The sequence below is a fragment of the Camelina sativa genome, chromosome 15 (assembly GCF_000633955.1).
Source record: "Camelina sativa cultivar DH55 chromosome 15, Cs, whole genome shotgun sequence".
Classification (NCBI taxonomy): Eukaryota; Viridiplantae; Streptophyta; class Magnoliopsida; order Brassicales; family Brassicaceae; genus Camelina; species Camelina sativa.
Genome location: NC_025699.1, coordinates 996660 through 1017276, shown reverse-complemented (window position 1 = coordinate 1017276; position 20617 = coordinate 996660). Strand labels below are relative to the sequence as shown.

The 20617-nt window shown below is 36.4% G+C and overlaps 3 protein-coding genes and 1 long non-coding RNA gene across 11 annotated transcripts; 2 read left to right on the top strand and 2 right to left on the bottom strand.

Annotated features, from left to right (window-relative positions):
- Positions 1906-4131, bottom strand: LOC104744467 (protein PNS1-like). Its single transcript, XM_010465527.2, has 3 exons — positions 3758-4131; positions 2386-3534; positions 1906-2287 (listed from the first exon to the last, which is right to left on the bottom strand). Exons 1-3 carry the CDS (start codon positions 3860-3862, stop codon positions 2090-2092), a joined length of 1452 nt encoding a protein of 483 aa, XP_010463829.1. The 5' UTR covers positions 3863-4131; the 3' UTR covers positions 1906-2089.
- LOC104744466 (beta-glucuronosyltransferase GlcAT14A-like) lies at positions 7362-9539 on the top strand. Of its 2 annotated transcripts, XM_010465526.2 has the most exons (4): positions 7366-7957; positions 8371-8446; positions 8610-8725; positions 8945-9539. In XM_010465526.2, the coding sequence occupies exons 1-4, from the start codon at positions 7465-7467 to the stop codon at positions 9394-9396; spliced, it is 1137 nt and encodes a 378-aa protein (XP_010463828.1). In that variant the 5' UTR covers positions 7366-7464; the 3' UTR covers positions 9397-9539. The 2 variants fall into 2 exon arrangements, with proteins under 2 accessions (XP_019092082.1, XP_010463828.1); XM_019236537.1 differs by lacking the exon at positions 8610-8725 and having other exon boundaries at positions 7362-7957; positions 8945-9002.
- On the bottom strand, positions 10054-13380 carry LOC104744465 (protein QUIRKY-like). The gene has a single exon (XM_010465525.2). The coding sequence runs from the start codon at positions 13243-13245 to the stop codon at positions 10165-10167; it is 3081 nt and encodes a 1026-aa protein (XP_010463827.1). The 5' UTR covers positions 13246-13380; the 3' UTR covers positions 10054-10164.
- Positions 16919-19307, top strand: LOC104744464. 7 transcript variants are annotated; one of them, XR_760647.2, is made up of 6 exons: positions 16921-17318; positions 17432-17756; positions 17823-18161; positions 18328-18354; positions 18576-18816; positions 18917-19307. It is a non-coding gene; the product is annotated as an uncharacterized LOC104744464 (long non-coding RNA). The 7 variants fall into 7 exon arrangements; XR_760645.2 differs by having other exon boundaries at positions 16922-17318; positions 17823-18250; positions 18751-18816; XR_760646.1 differs by having other exon boundaries at positions 16919-17318; positions 18328-18816.

Genomic DNA, 20617 nt, shown 5'->3' with positions numbered 1-20617 from the left:
CGAGTGGTTCGGCTCCTGGTTTGAGTTTTAAGCTGGTCTTTTTTTTTCTCAGCAGTTTTAAGCTGGTCTATATATATATGATGTGTTTAAACTGGTTAATGTGTTTCAAAGGGTTAATGTGTTTTTATTGAATAAAAAATATTGAATTAATTTTTTAATAAAAATTGCAGTTAACAACAATCATCACATGTGTACTCACTCTTTCTCTACTCTTCCAAAAGAAGTTATTGCTTCTGAAATCTTGGCAGACGCTTTTGCTCCCACTGTCCAGTCAGGGGTTTGGAGAATGTTGAAGCTTTTGGTTCTTTTACCTCTAGCCACAATATTCATTCATCATTGGCAGCTTTTCTAAACCCTTTTCAACAACAACAACAACACCAACAATTTCATTATCCGTCATAAAATACTTAAAAAAACAAATGAAAATTTCGATACAAATTGCTAAGTGAAGACCCCCGAATTTCATCGTTAGGGTTTTTGGTTTTCTGGCAAAAGATCATTATATCTAAATGTGGTTTGTTCATTTGATGTACAATTTTACAAGTTAGATTACAAATCCAATATCTTATATTGAGCTAAACGTATTTTTGGGGTGATCGGGTGTTCAGTTCTTCCAATTCGATCCACCCAAACATCCATTTCAGCGACCTTAAAAATATAGATATATATTATTTAGTGTAGAAAGTATTTTGTTTGAGGTTTATTGTTTTATATTATAAGAAGTATAACATACAATTAAATAAGTAGTGATTTATAAAAGGAAAATATTGTGTGTATTTATAGAATTAATTCATATTATTTTATAAAATTAGAAACTTAATATAATTAAATTAATTATATACTTAATATTAAACGGAGTCGTTCCTAACTTTCTATTGTGTTGGAAATTTTATTAGAGTGAGAAATCTTGTTTTCCAAAATCAAAACTTATATATATATTAACCAAATAAAAAACAAATTAATAACTAATACCAATGGCATGCTTGTAAATAAGTTCTAACTTTAAGATTTATTTGCTAAATGTTTTTAAAAAATGTATATAGAGATTGAAATTTACTGGTTAACTTGTATTAATAATGAGATTTATGTGCGAACCGTGTAGATAGACTAGCAAGTTAAACCGAGTGGTTCGGCTCTATAATTAGTTATTAGTCCTGGTTTGAGTAATACAGACTGTACTAGATTACGACGACCAATAAGAAAACGACAACGTTTGTAAGATTAAATGTACCCTATAACCAACGACATTTGGACCGGTTTTGTTCCGGTTCGAGATCTCCTCCAAAACTCGCCTGACCTTCTTGATCGGCGGTTTCAAAGCTCTCTCCGACGAACCCGAAACTTTTTTATTTTCGCGGCGGATTCCCATATTGACCATTCGATTCCAAATGTACTACATCTCTCTCTCTCTCTCTCTTCTACTTGTTCATTGCTTCTCTTCCTTGCTATTGCTTTGTAAGTGTTGAAAATTTCAGCTATCATTAAGTCCCATTGTATACAGCTAAAGTTTTTATTGCTAAGTTGAGAGAACACTTTTGACTTCTTAGGCTGAGTGTCATGCTTCAAAAGTTGCAATCTCGAACTGTATATTCTCTTCTCTGATGCTTTTAGGTGCATTGCATTGTGCATCGTTCATTGATTTTTTTTTATGTCGAGATTTTCTAGGCCTCATTACAAATCTGCATTGTATTGTCTTGGTATGTATATATATACCTCAATCTTCTTTATGTGCAAAACTGCAAATTTGTGGTGAACTTGGTTCTTCTTTGAACTTTCTCTGTTAGGCTTTGGTGGAACGGGCTAACTCCTTTAACTGCACAAATCGTGACAGCAGGCATGTAGTGTTCATCTAAGCAAACTAATGACTCCCTCAATACTCTCTTTGTGATTGGTGTAATCGATCCCTAGCTTAAAAATGGATCTTTATTGATAAGCAGACACAACGTTTCGTGAGGTAATGAGAAAAAAGTATGTACATTGTTTCTTAAGCTGGAGTTTTTACATATGAACACGCTTAAGCTTGCCTATCAATAGAATCTATAAGTCTTGTGTTTTCTTTACATGTCTGTGGTGAGTCTCCCCTCAAGAGTCAACAATCATTATAACTATCTTCTTCTCTCTCTCTACCGACCTCAAGCTCTCTGTTATCTCGGTGAGCACTTAACATTTGAAGACGCTGAATACGATGTGGAATTGTACTGTCAAACCGCACACTGTGAGGATCTTCAGAATAAGCTACGTAGTAAGCCAAGACACATGCCTGTACCCACGCCAAAGCTACCCTTCCCTGAAACAAACACAGAACCAGGTACAAAACATAAGCTACTTTTTTGTACAAGTCAATTTTATCATCTTTACAGCTAATGGCCTTAGAATATATCTTACCACGAAATATCCAACTATGAAAGCGTAGAGAGTCACTTCCAAGGCGTAGTCCTTGTGGATTAACAACATCCATATTCCAGCAGTCAATGAAGAGACAGCTCCAACAGAAACCGCACTGAGGAAGCAGAAGGAGCTTGTGAGATCCGAATCAATCAGTTTCTCTAACCCACTTGTACTTCTGAACTTATTCCAAGTGTCACTCGAAGCCTCCACGAATCCTTTATCATAAGTTCCCACATGTACAAAGCCCCATCTGTTTCCAAGTGTAATGAGTTTGTTGGCAATGGCAGAGAAGCAATCAGCACCTGAATACATGACCTCATCGCTGCTCCCTGACATCAGATTAACGCTTCTTATCGATCCTCTGATGAATACGACGATTGGAACAAGCGTCGAGCCAATGCAGATGCTCCCAACCAAGTGTTTCATAGTGATGCGAAAAGCATCCCAAGCGTCCATCTCTTCTCCATGAGCAAAGTTTACAAATCTTGCCCTCGAAATCGCAACTTGTTGTACATTCTTGAGAACTTGCATCGTCCATGCTAAGCTTATCAAGATTACGGATATGAACAAGAGATCTAGACTTGTTCTAGTGGAAGTTGCTCCTCCTATTCCAGTCACCAAGAAACCAGAGTAAACCAAGCTGACAGTGATTGATAAACAGACTACTTCTCTGGTTCTTGCAGGTGGAAATGCTGTAACAAGTGATAATATCTTATCGGTGTATTCAAACCTGGTAGTGATCCAGCAACCATAGAGAGACTGAGTAATGGCGAAAAGCACAAAAACTGAACCGATCCCTGCATCTTCTGCCGAGCCTATAAGAACAAGCAAGATCCCTACCGAGCAGGTGAGTATTGGACTAAGCCAGAACGTTGCTCTGACTGCTCTAGATGGATTGTAGATAAAGATGCATTGCCAGGCTAAAGATACAACTCCTGAGACAGCAACAGACGCTAGTAAAGGAGGGTACCACTTCTTGGGGTGGAAATGTTGTGAACTTGCTGAGATGAGACCGCGAATGGTGAGAACAATCACCAGAAGTGAGATTAAGGTTAGTTGTGAGAAGAGAAGACCCTTAAAGAGGTTTCTAAAGAGTTTTCCGGATATTGTTTGATGTGTGGTGGGAGGTGGTCTACCTTGTTGTTCCTGCAAAAGACAAACAAATTGGTTATCTCATCAATGGGTGATTCGAGGCTAATTAATATGAATATGATGCAAGTAAAAAACCACCATTGAAAAACAATAAGAGAGAAGAAAATCTGAGTCTTGGATTTGTTTTTTGAGTCAAGAAATGAACAGAGATGGAGAAGATACAGAGATCAAGAAAGGAGTTTCCTGTTTCTTGATTCAAAAGTGAGGAATAACATACCTTGAAGGCGATTGGAGAAGAAGAAGGAGGAGGAAGAGGAGACATTGTTCTTGGTTCTTGAATCTGCAAGCGAGAGGCATGGCCGTTGCTTGTTGGTGTAGGCATAGCTGCGTTGTATTTGCCAGGAGTGTTCCTTGAAACCCAAGTTCCACTTAACCATCTTCGTCAATCATTCATTCCTCTGTATATATGTATATACATACATCTTAGTCAATCACTTCTTTCATTTTATTGATGTTCTATAAAATTAATTTCGAATATTTAATAGACATACTTTATTGTTCCAATACTTTTGACTTACTCCATCTTTAAGCTAAACCTACACTTTACATTGTTGTTTTGACTTTTTAGTTTATAGTTTCCTTATTTCCTGATCCCCCAAAATTCATTATTTTTATCAACATTATCAACAATATTTCATATGGTCTTCTAACATACTCCACAAACTTATAGTTATACGTTTTACAAACACATTAAATTGTTTTTTTCTTTCTTTTCTTTCTGTTAGGTTAATATTTTGGTAGTATTTGATACATGTAGGTTCATCTTGGCTACCTACTCCATATAATATATAATATACGATCTAAAATCCACAATTGTCTCTCTCAACTTCCTTGGTTCCTATCCAAGTATATGATTTTGTTGACGTGTTTGATGTTGGTTTCTTTGAACCTTCTCGTTAATTTTTACATTGGTGGTATTTATTTGCGTATAATGATATAATTGATGAGATGGAGACTTGTATAACATTATAATGATAAGTTCAATCTTTGATGAACAAAACTTAGTTTCGATAGATGAAGTTATTTGAAGCAAAGAAATAACTAAAATATAAAAGATATTTCAAGGAAAAGAAAAAGAAGAAACGAGAGTACACAAACTAAATACGTTTGCTCAGTTCTTTCCTTTATGCCTCTGTTGTTACTTTTAGGCGTGAGAGTTGATAAGTACCGAAACTTTATTCAATATTATCCACGGGATTGCTATGAATATTCAATATTCTGCCTTCTTTTTATTTTGCAATCTTTTTATGACTAAGAAGTTTCGGAACAACACATATATTTTGCATATAATTGTAGCCGTTATGAAAAAGGTTAATTAATCAAAATAAACGACAACTTTAGCCATAAAAATGTGTTATTGTGGTGTTAGTGTCCTGACAACAATTTGTTACTTAAATGAAGTTTCATTGTTAATTTTATAATTGAATGTATTAAATAAAAATAAAATTAGAAATGTAAATGTTTGTGCTCCCTATAAAATGATGGAAGAATAATCAAAAATATATATATTTTAGTTTTTTAAAAAATACTAAAAAGATTGATTTATTGTTAGAGAGAAAATAGAAAATGTTGATGGTGAGGTTGGTCAAGATGGATTGCTTACTCCTGGACTCGAAAGCGTACAAATCAATACCTAAACCAAAAAAGACAAAGTAGGTAAAGTGGACTTCGTTCTAGTTACCAACTCAAACATTCCACAAGTACACAATTGATAATCTATAACCATTATCACATGGAAATTTACATCAACACGTTAAATCTTTTTCTTTCTTCTATGTGGCTCTCTCTCTCCCTACGAAAGTCTAATAAAATAAAATTATGTATTAGAGAAATTAGTAAGACTTGGCATTTTAAAATAGTTGATCATGTTTAGTATCTTTGAAAAGGTCTAAAAAAACCCCTGGAAACAAATTTACAAAGTACATTTATAAATTGGGCCTCTATCGGGCTCTTGACCGAATGGTTCAAACCCCATGTAATAACGTACTCGGTTCTGGATTGACATTTTAAAATGTGTAAATTACCCTGCAGTAAACCCCCAAGTTTGTTCGAATACTGTAGTTCGATCCGAAAAAAATGAAAGAAAAAAAAATGTAAATCAAACTGGGTAAATTTCAGTCTCTTAAAAATGTATGTACTTACATCTACTAAAAAAAATCGAAGAGCCAAACACAAAATGTATCATCGGTCGGACCGGACGTACCCACAATTTGACATCATCCACAATTTCGGCCAACCGCGTACATTAATATCAGCTTCTTGGAATTTACAACCGTGTCCCTGCTAAATTCCAAAATCTTATTCGATAGTATAAGGTTACTAACGTAAACTGGCTTCACACACACACGTGAGTAGCGAGAGTTTGAAGATCTAAAAGTATGGACGACTTAGCTTCAAAGCAAGGAACCCCAAATCTTTACTTACTGCCTTTTATTTTTTAGATTTTCATAACTCTCAGTTAGATTTTGTCTGAACTTTTACAATCATTCCTACTTCCATTTTATATTTTTTCAAAAACAATTTTTACGTGATCAGTAAATTTACCTTTTGTGTGGTAAACATAAATAAAAATGCAGTTACATTTGTCACACATAAAAATAAGTCAGACGCATCTTAAAACCTATATTAAAATGCTTTTATCGTGTTAAAAAAAATCTAGAAGCTATATAGACCCCAATGACTAAATTTTAAATATTTTGTGGATATAAATACTTTTTTTTACGTACCCAACACAATACAAATTATTTATCAACTTTGTCTTAACGAGCATCCAAAAAATTCTTACCAAAACAGTAGGCAGCACACCATACGCAGCACCCGATACCAGCACATGATAGATCAATACCAGCACCCGATAGATCTCTATCAAAGCCGTACGCAGCACACCCTTATCAAAGTCCAAAATAGTTGGTTTTACAATACATTTAATATAAATTAATAACTAATAATGTATTTTATTTTTAATATAAACTAATAAATATATACCTCTTATTTTATTTTTAAAAAAGGAATAAAAAATGGTGAATTACACCAATTAAATGAATGAAATTCAAATACCTTTAAAAAGAGGAAATAAAAAAAACAAGTCTATATAATATAGATTAGGATGTGAGAAAAAAAAACAAGTCTATAATTCCGAGCACTAACTTGATTTGTTTAGCATTATGATATTATAGACATGTTCAAAATACTAAACAAAAATATTTGTAGACAAACTTCAATCAATTATTCCAAGTCAAATCAAAATGCTAAAAGAACATGAAATCGAGTGAAATGAGTTCACTAATTCATATAATGGACAAGTTTCTTGTAACATTCCGGCTTCAGGAATTATGGTAATGCATGCAAAGAAATTTTAAAAAATTGATTTGATCGTTAATATCACCAAAATGTACTCATCTTTCACTTAGTTATTTTGAAAGAATTTCATATTCAAACGTCACAAAATCTTATTATACATGAGAGAGCTTGGAATACAAATACATTTTTCCATACGGACATACCGATACACAAATAATTGAATTTTTTTCCTTTTCTTTTTTTGTTGGGGTTAATATTTCCCTTAATATGTTTGTTGATCCATCTTTATGTCAAGTTTGGTGACAAATATCTCTCAAGCTATCTTGTAACAAACAAGAAACAACATTGATTATGAATATGTTTTTAAGTACGGAATTTAATTCCACTATAGAACTTATAACAGATTAACACGTCTATGTGATTACTAAGATTAGAACTAAGGGAGTTTATGTGTATTTTCAACTATTCAGGGGCAATAACATAAAAATATAAAAATATAAAAATAAAGGGGCATCGTTGTGATTCTACAAACTATCCATCACTAAACCACATAAACTCTCTCTCTCTTGTCTCAAGAAGAGAGATTCGAAGAAAAAAAATACAGAGAGAGAGGGAGAGACAAGAATGGCGATGAAGAAACTGTTGATGATCTGCTTCTCTCTTACTTCACTCCTCTTCTCTCTTCTCTACATCATCCCCACTACCAAAACTCTATTCACTTCCTCAAAAATCCCTACTTTACCCCTCGATTCCAACCTAAACCACACCTCTACCCTCCCCTGTTTCGCCTACCTAATCTCCGCCTCTAAAGGCGACGCCGGTAAACTCAAACGCCTCCTCCGATCTCTTTACCACCGAAGAAACCACTATTTGATCCATCTAGACCTGGAAGCGCCCGAGGAAGAGCATCTGGAGATGGCAAGGTTCGTAGCCGGAGAGCCTCTGTTTCAGCCGGAAGGTAATGTGATGATCGTCGGGAAACCGAATCTGGTTACTTACAGAGGACCGACGATGCTCGCGACTACGCTTCACGCAATGGCTTTGCTCTTGAGATGTTGTCGGTGGGATTGGTTCATCAATCTTAGTGCTTCTGATTACCCTCTCGTCACACAAGACGGTACGGTGAGTGATTTGATTATTTAAAACTGAATTAACTAAATTAGTTGATTAACCAAAAGTTTCCTATTTGGTTGGTTCGTTTTAATTTGACATCTTTATTTAGAAGTTTTTTTTTTGGATTAGTCGATTAGGAATGGATCTAGGTTTGTGTGATCAAAGGACGTACCATTCTTAGTTAAAGTCTGTATGTTTCTTTATTTGCTTCTAAACTTAATGATGATTCATAAGAATGCAATGGTCAGGATTAGTCTGTGATACATGAATGCACTTGGTTGCGATCGGTTTAGGCATTGATTTTGGTTATAACAACGGGTTATCTATTTTAATTAACTATATAGTAGTATAGTTTAGTATTTGTATGTGGTGATGTAAGTCTTTTGTAAACTTACTTAATTTATAAAATAAATGCAGATCTGATCTATGCGTTTTCTGAGTTGCCTAGAGATCTCAACTTCATACAGCACTCAAGCCGACTGGGATGGAAAATGTAAGTTTTTAGTTTTTCTTCTTTTTCCTTTTCCACTACTTTATCATTGAAATTAACTATTCTTTACTATGAAAGGAAAAACACAAGTGGTTTTAATAGCCTCCTTATTGGTTTCGTAAGGAAAAAATTATGTAGTTAATGTTGGTATGATAAAAACGTGTAGGAACAAAAGAGGGAAACCAATAATAATAGATCCAGGTCTTTACAGCCTCAACAAGTCAGAGATTTGGTGGGTTAGCAATCAGCGAGCCCTCCCTACTTCTTTCAAGCTCTTCACAGGTAATGGCTTGCTTTACATAGTCATAGTGCATATATTTATTTTCATAACTAGGATAACACTTCCTTCATTTTCTAAAGATGATATCATATTTATAAGTTTTCTTTTGGATTACCTAATAATTAGAAGTTTACTTAGGTAGAAAGGGATAATAGTTAGAAGTAAACTTAGGCGAACTGTCTTTTTCTTTAGATATAACATAGTATAAAATATCTTTTCAGGTTCTGCGTGGACATTACTGTCAAGACCGTTCTCGGAATATTGCATAATAGGGTATGACAACTTACCAAGAACACTCCTTCTCTACTACACAAACTTCGTTTCATCCCCGGAAGGCTATTTTCAGACGCTTATATGCAACTCGGATGAGTTCAAGAACACGACTGTGAACCACGACCTCCACTACATCGCCTGGGACAACCCGCCAAAGCAGCACCCTAAGATTCTAGGGACAAGGGATTACAGAAAGATGGTAATGAGCAACCGACCATTCGCAAGGAAGTTCAAGAGCAATGACCCTGTTCTCAATAGGATAGACCGAGAGATTCTGAGAAGGAAACGGAAACGTGGGTCTAAACTAGATACAGGTCCTGGTCCGGGGGCTAGAAGGTTGAAGAGTTTACTATTAAGGCTTTTGTTGAGAAAAAACTTTTTCAATAGACAATGTAGATAGGAGAAGTGTGAGTTACACAAACTCTATATGAAGATACTTTTGATCTTATTCTTTCTTGATTTTTTTTGTTTTGGGGTTGGTGTTTGTTCTTTAGAGATTTCATAAGGGAATAAAGAAAATGTTTAGAAATAATTTTAAAGTCATTTGAATGTTTGGTGGGCTAAATTGTGATACTAGTACATGTTAAAAAGCTTTATCCTTATTTGAGAAACTGAAGAATTTTGTTTATGTTTTTTAATTCATTTGTTAGTCATGGTTTGAATCAGATTAAACTACTCCGGCGGTGACCGGCGACAACCATTTTAATGGCTTTATGAAATAGCCTTTTGCCTTTTTTGGTAACACAATCAATAATATTCTTCCTTTGTCTTTGGTCGGTTCGTGTTTGAGTTTTCCTTTTTCCCTAGAGCAGCGCTCCTACGACTACGAGGCTGCAACGGTCATCTACACCAACTTCGTTACCTAAATCACGAATCATATACGATTTTCTTTTGTCTGTTTGTTTTTTAATGCGAGTTTAATATTTACGTTTTCAATTAAGTAATTGTCCCTACAAAGCACTAACGGTCTAATTCCCACCAATTGGTGAAGTTTACATCTTAAGGTCCACTCACGGACCCACCTCTTCAAATTTAAGAAGCTTTACTTTATAAGAAGTAAATTAAGAAGATATATTGGAAAAATAAAATAATTGAATATCTGAGGATTACATGACCCAAAATAGATAAAAAGAACAAATAAAACACGATTATAACCCTTTTTCCCAAGTCACAGAATCTGATCTGACATAGAAGGAAGTCGACGGAAAAAGTTAACCGGAACGGAAGGCATATCGTCTCTAAACCTCGGATGTCGAATGTAGTAAAAACCTGACCCCAAAACGAAGACTTTAAACGGCACGATGTAGAACAAAAACGACGCGAAAAGACAGAACACCACGAATATACACGTGGCGCGTGGGTCTCTCCAGTTGAACAACGCCTCAACACGCTCCCCTTGAGCCGCCACGTCACCTAGTAAAGTCTGTGCACGACCGGCCAATGCCCTTAACCGGTCATACCTTATACGAACAACCTCCGGTGGTCTCGTCGCCGGGAAACCGTCAAACTCCTCGTCGAGCTCGTCAGGAGCAACAGAGTCAACGCAAGAGAAACGTGGGTCCACGCTGTTGACTTTGACTCTGCCACGGTAACGGAATCTTAGAGCTATGATCAAGAACGCGTACATGAAAACGGTTGGGAGGACTAAATGTGGACACAAGACGATGGCCACGAGAAGCAAGTGAACGAGAACGGTGGTTGGTGGGTGAACCCAAGTTCGAATCCCGTGAATCCAACGGGCTATAGTTGCTGCACGTGACAAGAACGTGATGACACGGAACCAATTAGCTTTGCTTCTCCTCATGCTCCACCCATGATTGTCCGTGTCTAGCATGTATTGAACCACCTCTTGACCTAACGGAGGCTCAGACCGCGCTAGCCTGGCTGTCACGATACGCATAGCCGTGTGACGCAAAATGTCTTGTTGAGCTGGACCAAGCGGACGGACGTAGTGCATCCTAGGTAGCATTGGTGTGACATAAGCTTGAATAATGCTTAGCCAAGATGGACAAGAGAATCTAACCGCGATTTCGATTTCTCCCATTTTCTTGGCTCCGCTTGGTAAGATCACGGTTAAGGTGTAGGAGTTTAGGTAGACGCGGTTCATGTCGAGAGTCGAGAGGCGTACACGGACTTTTCCAACCCGAACATCTCTCCCTTGCTTTCCAGATTCGTCCCGCTTGTACCGTCCATTGTCGAAAACTCCAATCGTAAGAACCGTGCACGGATCATAGACATCCCAAGTGTACTGCTCATTCCACCGCGGATTAAACCGGTCTAGGATCGTACGAGTCCGAATCCATTTCGGTCCATACTTAGCAACCACATAAGCATCGGTGGTGCCACGTGTACCATCTCTAGTTTTCACCGGAAGTAGATTAGTAGCTCCACGGATACCCACTTCCAATAAACCAATAGGTGGCTTTGCTAACTGTTTAGCTGATGGTCGAACATCGCTCGTCACGTGAGCCGCTTCGTCTAGCACGTGATAACCACCTTCAAGACAAACTTTCACGTGGATTCTCCCGGAGTACGGTTTACTCTCGTCGCCAACGAGATTAAACCACCTCGATTTCGGTTCAGTACGGTCATCGTTTCTCCTCTCGACACTTCCCATATGTATCTTAGTCTGACCAATTGATTGCCCGTTCGTTAGATCCTCCACGGTCACTATCAAGAACGGCTCAAACGGCTCAGAAGCTACGAAAACAAGATCCTCGTTCCAAGTCGGGTTACCGGATCCAGACGAAGACGCCGACGGGCCAATCGAAGTCCTAGCAGTTTTGAAAACTTGAGGTCCAAGCTGAGCTTTCACATAAAGCTCAGTGGTGGGGATCTTCGACTTAGGTTCGGATCCCAAACCTAGCTGCAAGTCTTGAGTTTGTATGACCGTTAGACGCAAATACCAAAGCTTCGGAGATAAGTAAACCTTGGATCTCGTCTCCGGAATCAGTCCACCGGAATCAGATTGCCAAGCTTCTTGAAACGCTTCATCAGCTTGAGTCCCTAACCAAACAGCGAGCATGACGTCATTCCCCGGCGATTTATCAGATTCCAACGTGTACCATTGAGGAGCTAAAGGACTATCCGGAGGAACTCTCTTAGGAACCTCTTGGAGATCAAACGACACCGTTCCCAAACAACTCTCAGTAGTCGAAATAGTTTTATCTTCGTTCTCAACTTTATCTTCACTCCAAACAGAGACTTCAAGTGAGCTTGAGTTTAAGCTCTCTTTTTCAAAAGCAAACACTTGATCCCAATCTTTACCGGTTTGACATCTGGTTTTCACACCGTTTGTTCCGATCACGAGCTTGGCGTAGACAGGACTGCTTCCGTCGTTCTTAGCTCGCTTCGCTTTAGCTACACGGATGTATAGAAACGGCATTCGATCGACTAGATCGTATCCACCACCACGGTTCTGATCTCTGGTTAGAGAAGGAAGCTCAAGATCGGTTCCGATCAGATCTTGCCGGTTTACATTTTCCGGTTTAATTCCTAATTCATTCTGCTTCACCGTCTCTGCTTTCTGCGGTAGAGGCGGATTCTGAACCACCGCCGCAGGAGGAGGAGGAGCTGCGGCGGCATCGGGTGCCTTCGCCTTAGTATCCGGCGGTGGTGGAGCTGCCGCGTCGGGTTTCTTCTCCTTAGGTGGTTTAGCTTTAGCTTCTTCCTTTGGTTTCTCCTCTTCCTTCTTCTCCTCTGTTTTCGCCGCCGCCTCTGTTTCTTTCTTCTTCCCCTCCTCTGCTTTAACACTCTCCGCCGCCTTCTCTTCCGCCGCCGCGGGGACAGCTTCAGGTTTCTCCTCCGTCGACGCAGCAGGAGCCGCCGCAGCCGGCGGTGGATTCTCGTCGACGTAGTAAGCCTTCAAACCAATCTCACCTTTGATCTGAGAGAAAACGCTCCTCTTCTCGAGCGGATAATAAACAAGCGTTTCAGATCCAGCCGCCGCGAACGCGTTTCCGGCGATCTTAACTTTGCCGAGAAACGTGCTACGTTTGCCAGTCTTCTTGTCGTTGCAAAGATTGATCTCAAGAATCTCATCACCCATAGTGGCTGCGTCGTGGACGAAGAACTCTAGCTTCTCGTCCCACTGTGGATTCAGATCTCTGAATTTTGTCTTCGTACGTCGTCGTTGGCCGTCGAAATCGACGATCGCGTAAGCGCTCGCTGTTCCTTGACCGTCTTTAGGCATTAGGTTTCTTGCGCTACAGATCTCCACTATCAGCTTCCTTAGAACATTGTCCGCCATTTGTTTCCGTCTCTCACAGAACAAGAAGCTGATCTGTATTTTGTTTTGTTTCTTACGATTGAAGAAGATGACTGAGAGAGACTGTTCAGTTTTTTTTGTAGAGAGAGAGAGAGAAATAAAATTTGAAATTTTGTTTTCTAGAGAGAGAGAGAGGAAGCACTGTTTGTGTTCAATGGTGGAGAGAGTGAAGCTTTAAAAAGGAGATGGAGATAGAGTTACGACACGTCAGTATTGACACGTAGGATAAGTTGCCACGTGATTTAATATTAAAATAGAGGACGAATCTTTTTTTTTTTTTTTTTTTTTTTTTTTTTTTNAAATAAAAGAAAGAATTAATTCAGGCAGGGTAATTTATTTTCTGAACACCATGCTTGGTGCTGGTGGCGTGGAATCATATATTAGTTGAAAGAAGAAAATACATTTTTTCTATGTAAAAAAAAATCTTGACTTTTTAAAAAAATTTGCTGTTATTATTAATAAACGTTTCTACAATTTACTTATAAAAATAGCAGAGATTTCCGTGTTGAAACATGAACAAAGTGACAAATAATTGATTTTATAACGTTGCAAATTAATTAATGAACTGATATTTGCTTAGGTCTTGATTTACGTTATGCTTATGCTGTAACCAATGCATGTACTAATATCACCGAATCCAAACACAAGGAAAAAAAAATGTAAATATCATAAACATAAATTTTGTTTTATTCTTTCTTTCAGTTAAAGTATTTTGAATAAATCTGCTTTTCAGTCTTTAGAGGTTAATTTAACCAATTAGAGGCCGTTAAATATCCCTTTAGAGACATTTACGAATGCTAAGAACTGTTAACATAATATAACCACAAAGGAACGAGACGCGTACATACTATTTCTACTTATAAGTCACGAAATTTTAGCAATTTGCAACTCATGATGATAATAATACCTAACACTTTTTAGCAATTTTTTCACATGCCTCAACTGCTTCTATAGTTCTATTCATGAATGACCTTACCTCTCAAGATTCATTCTCAATCCATGCATGATACTCTTATTTCGTTATTCTTTTAATTTGTGATGGCTTTAGATAATCTCTAGTAAAATTTCTATCCTTACTGCTGCCATGTTTCTTATGTGAATTATCAAAAAAAAAAAAAAAAAAAANAACTTACACCAAAATGTTTCTTGATCATGCGAACATGAAATATTTGCTTGCATGGCCCGGCAAAATTATATTATTTTGGAAAAAGGAGAATCTTTTTATAATATCTGCATGATTTTTAATTTCAATCACATCACATGTGTGTGTTTTTTTCCCTATGTATCTGGATGTCATGTACTTGTTTATAGCACTCATATTATAATAGTAGTATATAGTACCAAACCAATACATCAGAAGCCGTTAGTTCATGTTCCAGTATGCGCACGTGCACGGCACACATATACATCATTTACATATCTTTCATTCTACAAATAGTACTACTCATTAATTGTAATTTTCAGTGAAACTTTGGAAGTACTCAGTTTACGAATCTTATCAGAAAAAAATAGTCATCCGTACGTGAACTCAGAATATATCAAAGTATATATACTCTTATAATACAATTGACGTGCGTTTTTATAAGAATCTACAGTTTTTTTTTTTTTTTTTTTTTTTTTTTTTTTTTTTTTTTTTTTTTTTTTTTNCAGTTTTTCTTATATATATACAAACAAAACCTAATATGCTTAATACAAGCATAGTACTAGTAATAAAGATCAATAATCAAAGTCATTGCCACAATCAGAGAAGCTTTCATTTAAAGCAAACAACTTTAGTAGATCGAGATTTTAAACAAAAAGATCTTCAGAACAAGAACATCAGAGAATCTTGATGATTTGGCATGAAGATGATATTACTATATGTTTTGTCCTCGATCTCTTTATTATTTATAATTGTTGATAGAACCTTTTTGGTCGATTATTGATTAATAAAATGTAATATCCCAACTTGCTTTACTTTTTTAGTTTGCTTACTTGCCTGCTCTCTGCAGAAATGAACGTTGCTTTGTTTTCGAGCTTCTTACACTATCGACATAAATATAACGAATTTTTCAAAACAAAAAGATATTCGAATAATTACAAGTAAATAAATAGAAAGCCTGTCCTGTATATAACTTTTCTTCAAGCATTTGTTTCTCAAATATAAAAATTATAGTACTAGTATAATACTATTTTCCACAAATTGCTGTCAGATATGTTTTCTCCAACGGTATTTATTTTGTATAAAACTATTATTACTTTTGTTTGTTTTCATATGGGCTTCAACAATTTAAATCAATTATTTTCAGGTAAGCAAATACAGAATTGCTGATAGAAGCTGGTACGAGATTTATATATTTTTTTTTCTTAAAGAGAGATTAAATTATTTTAAGTAAGTTTGTTTATTTTATTATATTTGAAACTACAGAAAAAAAAATGATGAACAGAGATAATCTGGTAACCAAACCATAAGTAAACCGAACCAAACCAAAATTTTCACAAATTATGGATCAGCAAAAAAATCGGGCTACGGCCCATTCTCACAAGACCACATTTTATCACCTTTGTAATTTACCAATGAGAGAGTACGCCAAATAACCCTATTTGTAATTTCTGATCATGCAGCAGAATCTGAAATCACTTATTAGGCAGGTAAAAATTGAAAATTTCTGTTCATATAATTATCTTTTTTTTTTTCTTTTCGTTTGTTCGTTTTTCCGATCACCGATTGACGAAATGTTATCAACTTGAGCAGGATATAATGACTACTGAACCATGTAATTTGGTCCATTTTCCATAAACACATACCCGGATTCAATTATTTTAGAGGAAAAAAAAAATAGCAATTTCTATCAAGCCAAAGATAAGGCTTCTTAGACCCTATCTATTTGTAATTAATGGGCATGTCACCTTACAACCAAATTTTTATCTTTTTTCCTCAACGACAACTTCTTTACACAAATCTCTACGAAATATGCTGTGGTCTTATATTTACAGTCATGAAAGTAACCCAATAACAATAAGAACGAGTCTTTGCATTCGCATTAAATTAACTCCATGTTGATTTACATTTAATGGTGTGATGGCTCGTTTATCTTCTACGTACTTAAGTATGTACACTACTTGCTATATATTATGTAAATAAATTTAGTTGTTTCGTGTCGTACGTTGAATATACTAAATCATACATATATTATAGGAACAAGATTGTCTAAAACTTTAGTCTATCTCGCATATCGGTCTCAAGAAAAATTCAAAGATCCAATTGCTAGAACAAGTAGCTTAAGAAATTAAAAAAATTCAATGATTAGTTATTGTTCATCCTATTTCCAACGTAGAATTCTAATTGCCATCACTTAGCTACATTCGTTCTCAATTCCTAGAGGGCGTATATATTGTCTATATAAATAATTGAATACACAATAAGGCAGCACGCGGAATGTTTCAAAGTAGTCCATACGTACTCCTTTGGGTTATATATAGATTTACCTCTCTTAATTAGTTTAAATATATTTGACTGACCTATTCGACATATATATACAAGATGTATTAATTCATTTTTAATTAATCTATATATATAAAGTTAGCTTTTTCTCTCTTTTGGTAAAGCCACCTCAGCCTTCTTTATTAAATATTTTAGGTTTTTCGGATTGGACTTACCCCAAATTTTTGCAGAGATAATTTAGGCTCAGTCGTTTTTCTATCTATTTGATTAAACGTATGAATGTCTCTTATCGGCGTTGTCGACGACGCTCCATCTCCACCGGTTGCTTCTCCTTAACTCACGCTCCATGCCGTTTCACCATCTGATGCGAATTGAAGTCTTCCAGTCCTCTACACTTTCACTTATCCTTCCATATCTTCCATCACAATTGCTACGGTTTCGTTTGTAACTGTTAAATATGTTCTTCCATCTTCTCTGATTTAATGAACAGTCCACTACTTCTCCCTTAAATTGCCGTAAGTTCTTCTGTTATATAAACCAACCTCTAGCCAGATTCCGACTTAGGGTTTCCTCCATGTTGATTTATATCAGTTCTACCATCGTCACAAAGAGGATTTCTAAGTCTTTCTCGGTAATCTCATCTTCTTCTGCTTATCTCAGATTTTAGGGGTTTTTGCAACATTTGTGTTGATTCTTCTCGCTGTATGAATCTGTAATGATATGGGTTTTGTTTGTTAATTCCAGTATTACGTGATTCGATTTAAACAAGTTTTGGAATAAGCAACGGATCTTGTTCCAAGAGCAGCTCTCTAAGAAATGAGCTTGAGAATGGTGTTGATGAAGAAGAGCATGATCTGCAATGGGGTGGGATCCAGAGATTTCCCACTTTTAAACGGTTGCGGTTTTCTCTGGTGGAAAACCATGGCGAGGCTGCAGAGAAAGGGAAAAAGGTTGTTGATGTCACCAAGCCTAAAGCCATGGAACGTCATCTGATGATTGAGAAGCTCATCAAACACATTGAGAATGATAATCTCAAGCTGCTCAACAAAATCAGAAGAAGGATGGACAGGTAATATGTATATGATTGTGAATCTGCTTCTTGAAAGTATGAGACTTGAGCTTAAAAAACCTGCAGGGTCGGTGTGGAGTTCCTGAGCACAGAGGTGAGGTATGAGCATTTAGGCGTGGAAGCAGAATGTGAGGTCGTTGAAGGGAAGGCACTTCGTCTTTATGGAACTCTTTGAAGCATGTTTTCTTAGTGAGTATACTGAAGAATGTAATGTGGAGTTTAACTTTTGTAGTAGCTGGGGTTGAATTAAATTCTAATCTTTTTTCTTCAGGACTTGATTAGCTACTTAATTATGTTTTGTGTGGAATCTTCATATCCTCGGGCTTGATATTTGTGCAGAAACATTGGTTGGAAATGCAATGAGATGAGGCATATCCGGCGGGCAAGAGAAGTGTCTTACCACATGTTAGTTAGTTCATAGCCAAGAGTTCTCTATCTGATTCACCTTGTTCTTAGGATATGAATGAACTCAGTTTTTTGGGTGATTGGAGTTTGTATGTATAGATCTTTTACCAATCTGACTTCATTTTAGTTTCCCACGAATTTGTAATATCTATTTAGTTTATTGCAGGTTTCTCAGTCACCATCACCGTAACATGTGAGTGATTTCTGACTTCTTTTTTTTGTTACTTGAGTTTTGATAATTGAATAAAAATTGTTCACTTCAAAGGTTTGATACGTATATGCATTGATATTTGATACTGTGGACAAAGTTATTTTCCTTCAGTATCCATTTTCTTTTATGTTTGATCACCATAAGTTAATTTCTTACAGTGGAACATCTCTAATATGGTAAAAACTTCTCATCATTTCTAATAGGGGAAGAAACTTCTCGTCTTTGGGACAACAAGTGAACTAACCTTCTTAGATTCTGTTGGTATCTGTGATTCCTTCTCTGTCACAGATACTAACAGAATCTAACTGCACATCAATCTCGATTCTTTAGTTGGTTAAATTCTCAGTTGTTTTTCTTCCTTTTGTTTCTGTGCTTCAGGTGCTACAGCAGCTAAACCTCTTCTCAGAGGATGATGCCGATGCAGCTGCAGAGGCTCTCAATGACGTAAGTTTTCTCCTTCTCCACGCGGAAATAAAACAGACTAAAACCCGTTAAACTATTTTGTGTTTGTTTACCTTAACAATGGTTATACTTTCGCACGCAGATGCCAATCAAGAAGCTTTACATGTTATTAGAGATGGCTGCACAAGGAGAACGCGGGGGATCTGCAGAAGCTATCTATGCTGGGAGAGAGAAGTCAAAATCACTCATTTCTTTGATTGCCTACAAGACATCATTCGGTTCTAAAAACTTCAAACATATACGTCTCATGCTCCATTGGCGTGACCTTTTCAAGACTTCCTTTGGAGCATCTTTTAATCGATTTTGGTTTTGTTTTTGAAACAAATTTGACCCTTGGATTTATGTTTTCTGGTGGAGGAATTGTACTGAGAAGGGGCTATGATGCTGTATTATTCGTTTTCTTTATTTTGCGGATGAAACACAACATGTCTTTTGATTTTAGTTATTAATTCGTGGTTGGCTTGACTCCTGAATTCCACTCACTATAATGATGGTCCATCTGCCTCTTTGGTGGTATGTCCTTGTGAATCTTAAGGGCCCCTAAGTGCTTTATTCGTTTCCCTTTTTGACTCGTCATGCGCCTTATAGATTTGGGACAGCTAGAAACATAGACTCGCAATTTTTCACACTTTTCATATCTGCATTGTCGACAATGCCTTGCCTATTCGTCCTCTCACTTGTGATCTCCACGATTGAGATCTCCTTTTAAAGATGCAAACCTTGCTAAAAAAAATGACCGGAACTTATAGTTTACTAGCAATTGGTATGTTTATGAAATAATATATATATATAATATAAATATATATTGTTTGATCAAATTTAATTTATATAAAAATATCTTAAATACAGTATGCAAAAACGTATCAGATTTAATTATAATGTAAATATTGTGTTACAATAATATATATTATAGCAACAATATATAGCTACTATTAATTATAATATGACAAATAAAAAATGCTAATAATAATATTAATATAGCAATAATATGATGCTATTATAGAGAGACAATTAATAGCATAGAGAAAAAACGCTATTGTATGTGTCCCCTCTAAGATAGCACCGGCAAAGACAGCATTTACGAAATCGCTATCAAAACGATATAATAGCGTTTTTCGTGTGCTAAGAATACGCATATTTCTTGTAGTGGTACACTTACCCACTAAGACTTGGCCCGTATCAAACCCAAATTTGTTAGCTGCCCTAACAACAACCGTATCTCCTACCCGCCGTCTTCGTATGTGCGGCTTTCAAGGCATCCGTTTCCTGCTTCGTTCTATGTTCCTCGTGTTTCACATTCTCACGTTGCAATGGTTAGAAATAAATTAAATATTATTTCCCACTCCTCGACACCCTTAGCCTGCCCTCTCTTCAATTTCCATTGTAACGAGTATGTGTCAAACGGTCGTTCAAAGCTCTCTCATCTAATGCTTAGCCCACTATTCACTTCTTCAATTGAGTTAAGTCGCAGTTTTATATAAAGCTACCACTTGCAACTTCATGATAATCAGATTATACTTTGTCTTCTACTTTTTTCTTGACTAATATGAATCCTCTAATGTTTCATTCGCTGAGGCCACTAGCTATGAATCCACTAGCAGCAATTACCAAATACAAAGACCTCATGGAGAAATGCATAGCAAGTGGAAATGTGGAGGCACACTACATCAAAGGAATACAAGAGTATTTTCACAAGAACAACACAAAAGCAGGCTTGGAACATTTGAAAAAGGCAGCAGAAGGTAATTACAAAGATGGTATCTAAACGAACAGGATGAATTTG

Bases quoted from the DNA above. Each gene is read 5' to 3' on its own strand.
- LOC104744467 (XM_010465527.2), bottom strand. From the start codon at position 3,862: ATGCCTACACCAACAAGCAACGGCCATGCCTCTCGCTTGCAGATTCAA. The intron at 3,535-3,757 runs GTATGTTATTCC...TGTCTTTTGCAG, and splicing joins CTTCTCCAATCGCCTTCAAG to GAACAACAAGGTAGACCACC. The intron at 2,288-2,385 runs GTAAGATATATT...TGTTTGTTTCAG, and splicing joins TCATAGTTGGATATTTCGTG to GGAAGGGTAGCTTTGGCGTG.
- LOC104744466 (XM_010465526.2), top strand. From the start codon at position 7,465: ATGGCGATGAAGAAACTGTTGATGATCTGCTTCTCTCTTACTTCACTC. The intron at 8,447-8,609 runs GTAAGTTTTTAG...AAAAACGTGTAG, and splicing joins AGCCGACTGGGATGGAAAAT to GAACAAAAGAGGGAAACCAA. The intron at 8,726-8,944 runs GTAATGGCTTGC...ATATCTTTTCAG, and splicing joins TTCTTTCAAGCTCTTCACAG to GTTCTGCGTGGACATTACTG.
- LOC104744465 (XM_010465525.2), bottom strand. From the start codon at position 13,245: ATGGCGGACAATGTTCTAAGGAAGCTGATAGTGGAGATCTGTAGCGCA.